The sequence below is a fragment of the Ammospiza caudacuta genome, chromosome 8 (genome assembly GCF_027887145.1).
Source record: "Ammospiza caudacuta isolate bAmmCau1 chromosome 8, bAmmCau1.pri, whole genome shotgun sequence".
NCBI classification, from domain to species: domain Eukaryota; kingdom Metazoa; phylum Chordata; class Aves; order Passeriformes; family Passerellidae; genus Ammospiza; species Ammospiza caudacuta.
In genome coordinates, this window is record NC_080600.1 from 17575415 (window position 1) to 17587503 (window position 12089).

General features: G+C 38.7%; 1 protein-coding gene across 2 annotated transcripts; it reads left to right on the plus strand.

Annotated features, from left to right (window-relative positions):
* The first annotated feature begins 17 nt into the window (after nt 1-17).
* Nucleotides 18-8991, plus strand: STRADB (STE20 related adaptor beta). 2 transcript variants are annotated; one of them, XM_058809708.1, is made up of 12 exons: nt 18-314; nt 2827-2883; nt 3223-3303; nt 3663-3762; nt 4383-4504; nt 5024-5102; nt 5576-5699; nt 6160-6331; nt 6745-6849; nt 7074-7303; nt 7861-7903; nt 8364-8991. In XM_058809708.1, the coding sequence occupies exons 2-12, from the start codon at nt 2872-2874 to the stop codon at nt 8514-8516; spliced, it is 1221 nt and encodes a 406-aa protein (XP_058665691.1). In that variant the 5' UTR covers nt 18-314; nt 2827-2871; the 3' UTR covers nt 8517-8991. The 2 variants fall into 2 exon arrangements, with proteins under 2 accessions (XP_058665691.1, XP_058665690.1); XM_058809707.1 differs by having other exon boundaries at nt 19-314; nt 4994-5102.
* The last annotated feature ends 3098 nt before the right edge of the window (nt 8992-12089 follow it).

A 12089-nucleotide genomic window follows, 5' to 3' on the forward strand; every position in this document is an offset into this window, starting at 1 on the left:
GCGGCCGCCGCCGCTGGGCCCGGCGGGGCCGGGAGCGGGGCGGGGTTCTGACGGGAGGCGCGGTGGCGGCGCCGGCCCCCGGCCCTGAGTCCGGCGGCGGCGGGCAGGAACGGGCGCTGCCGCCCTGTAAGGCGGCTCGGCTGCGCCGAGGCTCCGCTCCGGCCGCGCCCTCTGCCCCGCTGCGGGGGCAGCCGGGCGGGCTGGGGAAAGGGAGCGGCGCGCACCGAGCTCGGCAGGCGGCTGCGGGAAGCGGAGCCCTGTCCCGGCCGCCGCGGGAGGCCGGAGGGAGACGGGGGCCCAGCGAGAAAGGCGAGGTACGAACTTAACGGAGCGAGTGAGAAACTGAGGGGGAGCCTGCGGGGCGTCCTTCCGCACATTGCTGTGCTTTGTCACGGACGGATCATTTCACTCGAGATACACGGCCGAGAGCTGCCTCAGTCGCTGCGAACGCTGAAGTAGGAGCTGCAGCTCAGCGTCAGCAGAACCCAGTAACGCGCGTTCCCCGTACCGGGGCTCGGCTCCCGAGCCTTCACACTCCTCTAGCTCACAGACACAGGTTTCTGTGGGTTTTTCTGCCATGCACTGTTTGCTAGCTGAAGCTTTGGACAAAGTGCGATGGATGTATCATTTTACCTGTACAACACTGTCACTATCTACAGTACAAAAAAAAAGCCTGCGATACTGAAGGAAGAATGTGGGGGCAGGGAAAAAGTTTATATGGGGACATGATCCAAAGCCATATTGAAAGATGGAAACAATGTCAAGCTACGTAAGAAAAAAAAAATAAAAATCTTAAAACTGTAGTGTTATTTGAGTAAATGTACATCACGGATGTTTCTGTTGGCTGCCTATACATATATATCTTTGAAGCAAGCCTACAGTAATTTGACTTTGGTATATCATAGTTATTAAGACTGTATTCTTTAGCTGAGCTTTCATGGTGTCATATTGCAAGCAGCAGAATAAATTGTCTTGTGTAGCAGAATGAGGCATCTTTTTTCCAGGATGCTGTAGCCATTACAGTGCTAGGCAGTATCCTGAAGCACCTGCATTCAGTTTTGTGTTTTTCCTACTCTGCTACAAACTTCTTTAGTGAAGTTGCGAAGTTGTTTAAGTCAAGCGCAAATCCTCTGAAGGTGCCCAGTACCTGATAGGGATTGACTTTTGTCTCTGTTTGGTATCTCTAGTAAGGAATTACAGCAGATCTTTGGGGTAAAAATGTTACTGGAACGGCTTATATCCAAGCCATTGGCAGTGAATGGAGTGGTGGGGGCTTGTTAGCTTTTCAAGAGTGTTCCCTTGATTAAGTAGTATACATAATTTAAATGCAGGATATACTCAAGCTTAGCTCCTTCATAAAAAAAAATTATCAGTTTCTGGTATAGTGCTTCAGCCTTTATAAGTTAACTTTCATACAAAAATTGCATATTAACATGGAATAATTACCTGCATCTGACTTTTTATCAGCTACCAAGTAGAATTCCTCATGGTGGCTGGAAAGCTACCTCTCAGGAAAGGACCTGGGGTTGCTGTTTGACAGCTGGCTGAACGTGAGCCAGCAGTGTGCCCAGGTGGCCAAGGCCAGTGACATTCTGGTTTGTATCAGCAATAGTATGGCCAGCAGGACCTGGGAAGTAATTGTCCCTCTGTACTCCCTGGTGAGGCCAGTTTGCATCTCAAGTTCTGTATTCAGTTTTGACCCCCACACAAGAAGAACAACATTGAGGCACTGGAGGGTGTTCAGAGAAGGGCAGCAGAGCTGGTGAAAGGAGTGGCTGAAGGAGTTTAGCAAGGATAAGAGGAGGCTCAGTCAGGGGGACCTTCTTACTTTACAGTTACATGAAAGGAGATTTTAGTGAGGTGGGAGTTGGCCTCTTCTCTCACATAACAAGAAATAGGATGACAGTAACTGGCCTCAAGTTGCACCAAGGGAGGTTTAGATTGGATGTTAGGGGAATTTTCTTCACTGAAAGGATTGTTAGCCATTGGAACAGGCTGCCCAGAGAAGTGGTGGAGTCACCATCCCTGGTAATGTTCAAAAATCACGTAGATGTGCTGCTTAGGGACATGGTTTAATGGTGGGCCTGGCAGTGTTAGGTTAATGGTTGGATTCTGTGATCTGTGAGGTCTTTTCCAACCCTAATGATTTTACTGTTGAAGACTTGCTTATAGCTAAGGTAAAATAGTCCCATTCTGTACTTACAGAAGCTTTGATACTCTTACTAGGCATCTCTCCCACTGCCTAAGCCTCCAAAGCATCAGACATAAAGTTTGCTAGAGGACTTTCGGAGAGGCTACTCTGATCTGTGAGGGAATTGCTTCTCTTTTTTTTTTTTAACTGAAATCCCTTACAATACTATTTCCTACCTCACTTGTGAAATGTAAAGTGCAATTGCTTCTGCCTTGCTTTTTTTTGTGAGCTAGTTCAGCTGCACACCGCCAAGCCAAGATCTGCCTAGCACAGCTGTGCTCCTTTAAAACAACAGACAATAGTTTCTTTTCCAACAAACTGCCAAGGATTCATAAGTCTGTTCTTTTTTACTTTTTGCACTTCTGCAGTTAACTTGCAAGTAAATTGATTGTTCGGAAGTGGCAGTAAAATTTCTAAATCCATAAATTAAAAAGGAACACGAGTTGACCTGTAGTCCTCAGTGTAGAGTTTGAAACTGATATGGTACTTAAATAGAAGCAGACTTTTGCTGAGCTGGAGTTCTGGGGGTTTTTGTGTGATAGCTGACAGGAATGCCTCACAGTTCTGATTAAGGAGATTTAAGTTTATCACAGGTTTATGTATCATCTTACTTTGCTACTTTATTTTTTTCCTAGGATAAATGGGTGTGTATGACTTTTCCCCTGATCTAAAACGGTTCCATGTCTTGTTTGGTAAGTTTGTCTTTAAAAATTTTGGCTGTTGTACCTTGTTACCCAGCTATACCTTAATATGAAAAGCCCTGCTGAAATGTCTTGCTTGTGGGGATTTCCATAGTGCTGACATGTTTGAACTTCATTGTGTCTGCTTTTGGTGACACAATGAGACTTTAATGTCTCTTCTCTCTAGGTCTGCCATGTGTGTGCTTTCTACTATTTCTTAACCTCTAATTGACTTGCAGCAGACGACTTTCTGAACTGCTGCTTATAAGACGTACTTTTTTACATTTTTGCACTGCCATATTTAATAAATTGCAGCAACTCCACCAACACTCACTTGTTTCTGTTCTTAAGGACTGCTCCTGTATTCTGCGTACACCAGTTGAATCAATCAGACCAGAAGAGCTATCTCAGAGCAGCATCCATGAATGCCTGGTAAGAATAGAAACTTTAACTCCCAAGGTTAAATATAAAGCAGGTGCATAGTAAAAATAGCCTTATTAGGGAGTACTTCTTGAAATGTTGACAATAAAAATAAAGAGAGTACTTTAAGGCTTCCACTTTGGTAGAAGACCATAGGTATCTAAGTGTTAATCTTGTGCCAGTTTGAAAACAAACACACACAAAAGTTGTAACTCATAAAACTAAGTCTTAATAATGGTAAAAGTACTGGCTTGAATGTTCTCATTTGAGTACTGGACTTTAGCATTAGTAATATTTTTGCATTAATTTAAAAAATATAAATTACTTTAAATTGCATAGTCACTTTGAGAACTGTTTCTTCTCTCTGTTAGGCTGATTCTGATCTAGCCTGGATTCCCCCATCTGCAGGAAAGAATGAAACGGTATTTTGCTCTTCTAATGTCTCTCATTATGAACTCCAGCTGGAAATAGGTAACATAAATGAACCTTAAAATATTTCTTCTTCCTTATCAATAGTTTATTGCTAACTGCAGTAAATATTAAGTTTGGAACATGAAGGACTATTCCTATGTCTTAGTTGAGAAAAGTGCAGAGCATTGCTTATATTTTAGTAATATCTCATTTCAAGATCTAAGACAAATCAACAATTACCTGGAATTGTCTCTTGATGTTTGTGCATGTACTTGTCAGTTTTCCAAATCTGTGGTATGTGACAATAAATACAGCCTTAAGTAACATCATCATCTTGTACCTTGGGTACCCATGTTGGTTGTTCTAAGGATGGCTGCCTTAGATCCATATGCCTGCATATGTTTATGTCAATATGCATACTAAGTGTTCATTTGGATGTATAATTGATGCTGATGTATGTTTCAAACACTTTAAGCTGTTCTCAAAATAGCAGAGCCATGCTTCACTAATTTGCTGCATATATTTTGCTGCAATTACTTAAGGTCTTGGCATTCTGAAACAAAAGGACACACTGCTATCAATTGCAATTTTAAAACTGGAAAATTATATCTAAACATGAAGAAGACCATGTGATGGCTTATTATGCTTTCCAATGTTAAGGTAGCCATTTCTGGTTTCAGGAAGGAGGTTCAACAATTTAACTTCAGTCTACCTTGCACGGCATACACCTACAGACAGGCAAGTTGCTGTAAGGATCACAGACCTTGAAAATTGCTCTGAAGAGCACTTGAAAGCCTTACAGGTAAAGGAACAGCATTTCTGCACAAAGCCCAATAAAGATAGTGAGGAATACATATGAGATTACTGAGCAAAGGTAGCCTTTGTTTGAACTGGGTCATTTCAGTCTAGTTTTTCCCTCCAAAGGATTAGAATATAATAAATATAATGCATGTGTAAATTTGAGAGTTGCTTTCTGAAGACCACAGCTGACAATTGCTTTAAAAATTGCTTCTCTAATTGTACAACTTATTTGAAACATCTTCTGTACTGTTATTTAACACCAGAAGTTTGGACTATGAACAAACTAGATTTACTTCTGACAAATGCAATTATGGACAAGCTATTTACATTTCTGTTGCAGGCTATGCACATCACCTGCAATCATAAATGTGTATAAATGCAAAGAAACAATCTCTTTACTGATTACTAAATGTAGTTAATGCTCTTGGTAGAACTCTTGGTAGAACTGCTGTTCTGTGGTTAACACATCCACTTTCATTTAATTCCATAGAATGAGGTGGTTTTATCACACTTTTTCCAGCATCCCAACATAATGACATTTTGGACAGTGTTTACAGCTGGAAGCTGGCTTTGGGTCATCTCCCCATTCATGGCCTATGGTAAGAACTGTTAACTGCAGTTTTGGAATAGGAGAAAGGACTGATACAAATTGGACCACGTGGTCCATGAGAAGTTTCTCTTTAATCATCTCCTGTCTTGTAGAAAAAACAGACTCTCCCAAACCATTTCTTTAGAGAAAACTTCCTCCCCAGTGAAGACTGGTATTTGAACTGCATTAAATTCCACTTAGCCCTAGCACCCACCATGTGAGGAATGGTAACTGGGAGATGTATTTGACTGTATACAGCTTCTGCTAACCTAAACAGAGAAAAACCTGTTTACATTGAATACAGGTTGGGCACAGACTTGCAGTTAACAGAAGCATGACATGGGGCATCAGTTACATCCATGTAATAATGCACCAGAGTCAATATAGAATGCTGCTCTTGATGAGTCTGTACAGTGAAGGAAACACAGACAAGTCATTTAATAAGACTTGTTAGGCCTACCTAGGTTTTTTTTTCACTTCCAGGTTCAGCTAGACACCTGCTGAAGACTTACTTTCCTGAAGGAATGAGTGAAGCTTTGATAGGGAACATTCTGTTTGGTGCAATCAGAGGATTAAATTACATGCACCAGAATGGATATATTCACAGGTAGGAGAATGTCAATAGGTAAGAACTAGAACTAGGACACAAGAACTAGAACCAGCATCTTATCTTAAGTATTGTTTCCTTCCTTTTCCTCTATACCTTCTTATATCAAACAGTGCACAAGTAACAATTTTTTCAATAATACAGCAGGATTAATTTTAACAGAAAATGTGTTTAGACATTTCTTCAAGCCACTTGTTGCAAGGATTATACATCTGCCTGGCTTTGTCTCTTTGAAGCAGAAGAAACAGAATTATAGAAGGAGTTTCCTTAGTTTACACCCCTTGCAGGGAAGAAGGGCCCTTCTCCAATTTATGGCACTTTTTTCCTGATCATCTCTCTTAATAGAGACATGAACTCCATGCTAGCATCTCACTATAAGTCAATGAAATATGAAAGTTTTTCTGTTCTAGTAGTACTTAGAGTAATTCTTATAGCTAAAGTTTACCACTTTATGTTACAGGAATATTAAAGCTAGCCACATTCTGATTTCAGAGGATGGGCTGGTTTCTCTCTCTGGCCTAAACAACCTCTACAGTTTAGTTAGCAATGGACAGAAGTCAAAGGTGGTGTATGATTTCCCCCAGTTTAGTACATCTGTGCTTCCTTGGCTGAGTCCTGAACTACTGAGACAGGTTAGTATAAATTACACATAATTTTTCCAATTCAAAGTTAGTGGCAGTATTCAACTTCCAACTTATGTCTGTTTGTAGAATTGCAATGAAATATGTTGAACTGTGACTTCTAAAAATATATGTACATACTGAATTTTTAGTTCTTCTAGAGAGAACCATTTCTAAAGCTGTTGGTAAGGTGATGCTGTACTAAATCTCTTTACCCAAACCTCCTGGGAACTACTGCAAATCCTGAAACTTGTGTTCAGTACAGCCATCAGATTTCTGAAAAAAGTCTGGGATTTCACAATTCAATTGCTTCAATAGTGTGCAGGTTATGGGGTATTAGAATCTTGTTTTGAAGCAGACACTTGTATTCTTGTTGGCACTGCTCAATGGCCTCAGTGATCAGTAAGGTCTTTCTTCTCTCACAGGATTTGTGTGGCTATAACATGAAGTCTGACATTTACAGTGTGGGAATTACAGCATGTGAATTAGCCAATGGACACGTTCCATTTCAAGACATGCCTCGCACTCAGGTATAATGCTAAACTTTATCTCTAATTAAAAACATGCTGAGCATTTTTTTATTTTGACTCACAGGAACCAGTGCTATTACTGCTGAAGTAGTGGCTGCTTTTTGTTACTTCAAATACACGTGCCTCCTTCTAGAATAAATAATCCCTCCATCCCTGGAGTTTCATAGCTTATCCTGAATAGGTCTGGAGAGCTGAACTCTCATAGTGCTGTGCCTTCCTACTAGATGCTGCTGCAGAAGCTGAAAGGTCCCACCCACTGTCCTTGGGATATAAACACCTTTCCCCGGGGGGAATCCAGGATGAAGAATTCCCGGTCAGGTGTCGATTCTGGAATTGGTGAGAGCATGACACGCACAATGACCAGTGAAAGACTTCAATTGCCCTTTTCCAAAACATTTTCACCTGCTTTCCACAACTTGGTAGAACTTTGCTTGCAACAAGACCCTGACAAAAGGTAATGTCCTGGTGAAAACTAATTTTTTTGTCACTTCCATCTAAGACCAAGTACAATTCACAGTTTAGAATACAGTAATCAGTTGAATTCTGTTAGAGTCAGAATTTCAGAGCAGATGCACTATGTGAAACCAGACTTGTATTGTAAGAAATGTCTTGTCTGATAAAGGAATCAAACTTTTAAAGTCATTTGGCCCCTGAATTTCTTGTAATATAACTGTTCTTTGTAACAAGTAAAATTAACTTTTAAACATTTACTTTGTCCAAGGGAAAAAACCCCAGAAATCTGAAATATATGTTTTCAATTCTATGTCTCTTTTGAATGAGGCATTTAATTCCTTGTTAAGCAGAAACATGAAAAATAAATTTCTTCAATAGTGCTTTCACTACAAATTGAGGCGTAGAATGTAGGAATTGTGTGCTGCTTTTCTCATTCTTCACATTTGTCCTGTGGAGGAAAAACCACAGGGCTTAAATTTATTTCTCAATCTGGCCCATTATCCAAATGCAGTATTTTACTTTGCAAAACATAATTATATTGTTCATTTTATGATTCAGGCCATCAGCAAGCAGTTTGCTTTCGCATACGTTCTTCAGACAGGTGAGTTTACTGTATTTCATTAAATGACACAGCTATAACCTAAATAAGCCACAAAAAGAGCTAGATTACAAAGTAATGAAGTTACCTGGAGCTAAAAGGCATCCTGTAAGAGCATACCTGCTTCCCAGTTTTTTTTTAACAAAATGGTATGGATAGAGTGTAGGAAGCATAAGATTAATCAATTTCCCCATTGATTAAGTGGATTTAACTTAACTAAAGGCAGCCTAACTAATTGAAAAAAAAAACTATTAATAGTCTTAATTTAAAGCAGAAATGTACAGCTGGTTTCATTAGTCTTGAAAGGCTAATAGAGTGGTGAAAGCAAAACCTCTCATCCTTTTACTTTCAGTACTGTAACATGCAAGAACATGGCTCTGATTTCACATGCTTTTCATGAAGTCAGTTGCAAAGTTATGGAGACTTTTTTGTGCAGCGTTATTTTAACTTTTTTTCTTTCTAGGTAAAGGAACAAACACAGAATTCACTACTGTCCCTGTTACCACCTCCTATTCAAAATAACAGATCAGAGTTCTTGGCACTGCCCTCAAAAGCAGTTGGGACTGAACTTGGACATATTGCTACAAATCAAGATGATACAGACTGGGAATTCTAAATAAATACCAATGATACCTCTCCAGTGTTTCAGACAAGGAAAATGTGATTTGTATTTGCTGCTTTTGTATGATTAAAATACAGTTAGACCAAGTATACTTGAAATGCCATGAAGTGGCTATAATTCATTAACTTCCTCTGGGCATCACAAAATGCAGCGTGCCTTACTCTCTGACTGTAAGGAAAACTGTGGATAAAGAATGGCTGAGTGCTCACCTCTCTCTTTCAAAGTCTTCCTTAACAAGAGACTCCCTGCTGTAATCTCACTCTGTACTGTATTATCAGCTCATAGTGCTGCAGTCCACATGCCTTTCTGAATTCAGGTCTGGGGTTTGGCTATGATCTTACCTAAACATCTATTTGTCTTTTCATTATGACCCAAATCATTTTAATAAGGAGAAATCCTCCACTTCCAAGATGAAATGTGAAACTGCACAGATTACTTGCTTATGTAAATAAATGTTTCTCTCTCAAAAGACATTTTTTTCACTTGACATGCTGTCATATTTGCCAAAGTTAGGTATGCATAATTTTTCATGCAGTTCTAATACTGTGTGTTTCCCAAAGAAGTTAAGCTGCTTGGAAGTAGGACTCCTGCTCTTGCATCTCTTCAGGTTCTTAGTACAAATCTGGGCTTTTGCACCTCTGTTTATTGTTGTGTCATTTTAGCAGTTAATCTGAGGATGCCTCACTATGCAAAGTAAGTCTCAAGTTCTAGCAGGTACGGGTTAATTTTGAAGAGTCATATTAAATAATCTAAAGTTACTGTACTTATTTTTATTTATACTGTATTCCTGTTCAGCACCAGAATTTACCAGAACCTAATACTGTTTTCTTAGTAGAAAAAGGCAACATGCATTGAGCTTCACTGGCCCTGCTGCTGTCAAACAAGCCTCTTCTGCAAGGCACAGTTAAATTCTCATGGATCAATTCAGCCATACTAGGATCCTAGTGAATTTACCTAAGTCAGATGAAAATCTGTCTTCTCCCTACAGTTCAGTAAATTCTCACCTCTCATACTCTACCAGGCAACTCAAACTGAACAAAAGCAGCTTTTTTCTTTTAAAAACCTGGATATTCTCATCATGTTGTAGCAAAAGCTATATCCCAAAGCCACTAGTACTCTACTGATGGAAGCATGATGGTGGTAAAAAAGTATAAATAGATATTGAATGGATATATCTTAAATTTTCAACATAAACAACATTCCACATAAGTCTTCAAGTCTTCCATAGCTGAGCAGGCCTGTAGCCAACCTTGAGAATACTGCTGCATTGCCAGCAGCTTTGCCACAAGGCCTTGAAGACAAAATGACTTAAGCCTGAGAGACACATAAAATTCTAAATGACCACATAAAAGTATCAACAAAAAAGTTGATTCTACTCATTATGCTATGAAGAGAGCTCTATATTCCTAAACTTAACATGTGAAACTTAAGATTAAAGACTTATCAATACACTTACCCTATCTGCCTCCATTTATATCTGTCATTCCTGGACTTCTGTTTTCACCATAGTCCAGCCATACTAACAGCTTCTTGTTACTACAGGGGGAAAAAAATCATATCTATGTCAATCGTTAGGTAAGGAAATAGTTGTTGAAAGTAGAAAATTATTCTGATTAAAAAATATTAATTGAGTACTCTTGCAGAAGGTACTATTTTCATGTGAACCCCATGTTCTTAATTCTAGGCCATTATAGATTTGGACAGTTTGCAAGCTGAATATGTTACATAGCATCTACAAGTAACTTTTGACTAACATAGTACATGTAAAAAAGCAAGTCAAATAAGTGAGAACACACGTGAAGTTCTACATATTTTAATTACACACCTCTGAATAAATATTTCTACTATTAAAAACTGCAGAAAATTTCAGGCAGCTTAACTGCTAGTATTTTCAAGCTTCTCTTGCAACAAGTGCCATGGACTCTATAAAAATGAACTTGGATACTAATAACAGTGTCAGTACAAATTTATTCAAACCGCTACATGTTCCAGTGGAGTTACTTTGCTGCCCTCTCTGTGGAAAAAAAAAATAAAATATTTCTAAACACTGTTCCAATTTCTGCACTGACATTAAGAAGAAAATCAAATCAAATTTTTTAAGTTAAAAGCCCACAAGTCTTTACTCTTAGAAGTACTGCTTCTCAACAACTGCGTCTCTTCAAACAAAAGCAATTAAGAGGCACTATGACTTCTTGAAAATACTCCCTGGATTATATTTACTGAAAGGTTTTATATAATTTTGCTCATTAACTGTGATGCTTTCTATTAAGGAATAATGCAAAATAACTACTATTAGGAAAGAAGATGTATAATCATATTTTTAATGTTTCAACTACCTGCCACTGAAAAGATGATCTGGGAAACAATTGTTCTGAAAATCTGAAGTTTTTGCATACAGTTAAGTTTTCAAAATCTGAGGTTGATGATCTGCATTGTTACGATTAAAGTTGCAGAGACTTTCTATTCCAAGCTGAGAGTTTTAAGCACAATAGTTTTTTGTTGGGTTGTGGTTTTTTTCAGAACACTTGTTTACTCTTGCTCACACCAATGATGTGTGTTATCAGCATGTTAATTAGAGTTAAAACTTGGACTTGACATTTCCTAGTATCTTGCATTTAGGCTCCATATGATATATTTTCAGAGGGACTTAGAAAACCTATGCATTTGCAAAAACTCATGGCCAATGAAACAGAAATCTATCTAATCTGGTAACTTTTGAAATACTTGTGAAAACAACCCAAATGTTTTTTTTGTAGCCACCTTTGATTAGGCTAGCATTTAGCACTGTATAATAATAAATACCTGTATAATAGAAAGCTTCTGTTAATTAACATTATCCTGAACATATGCTCAATGCTATTGAGTGTCTCACTGTCTTGATGTGATACCACAGCAGTTTGTGCATGACTGAATGGATGAACACAGAAGAAAATATGATCTACTCAGAATCAACTTGCTCTGATACATTAATTCCTCACTTTAAAGAATATCAATGCAACAAGTTCCCATTGAAGAGAGAACACTTTCTTCCACTCGATGAACAGAAATAAATATTTTTTTTAAATAACAGAGTTTTGCCATACCTCTCTCTTTCCCCTACCCCTCTCCTTCTCTTCAAGTGGTATCAAAGTAGTTTTTAACCCAGAGGATGGGTAAAAATATGGGAAAACATTTGAAAACCACTGTTCTGAACCTCTCTTGACAAGAGGAAGGTACCAAAGTAGGTGATTTACATACCTACTTAACATGCCTTTAATGCTATTAAGTTGCTTTCCTGATGTATATTAGCTTGTATAATAAACCTCTGAAACAACCAAGGTAGCAGCAATGGCCTGTCCTAATGATAGCCATCCCTACCCTGTACGAACAAGGAAAAACTATTAAAATCCAGAAACAGTACACATTACAGCAAAGACCTCAAAGGACTGTAAGAACCATAACATGAAATGAAACAATCAGATGTAACAAACAAAAAATTGAGTTTATAAAAGAAGAAACCACTGAAAATTGAGGTGGCCTACTAATAATCTGGTAGCAGAATAACATTTGGTATTCAACATAATTAAA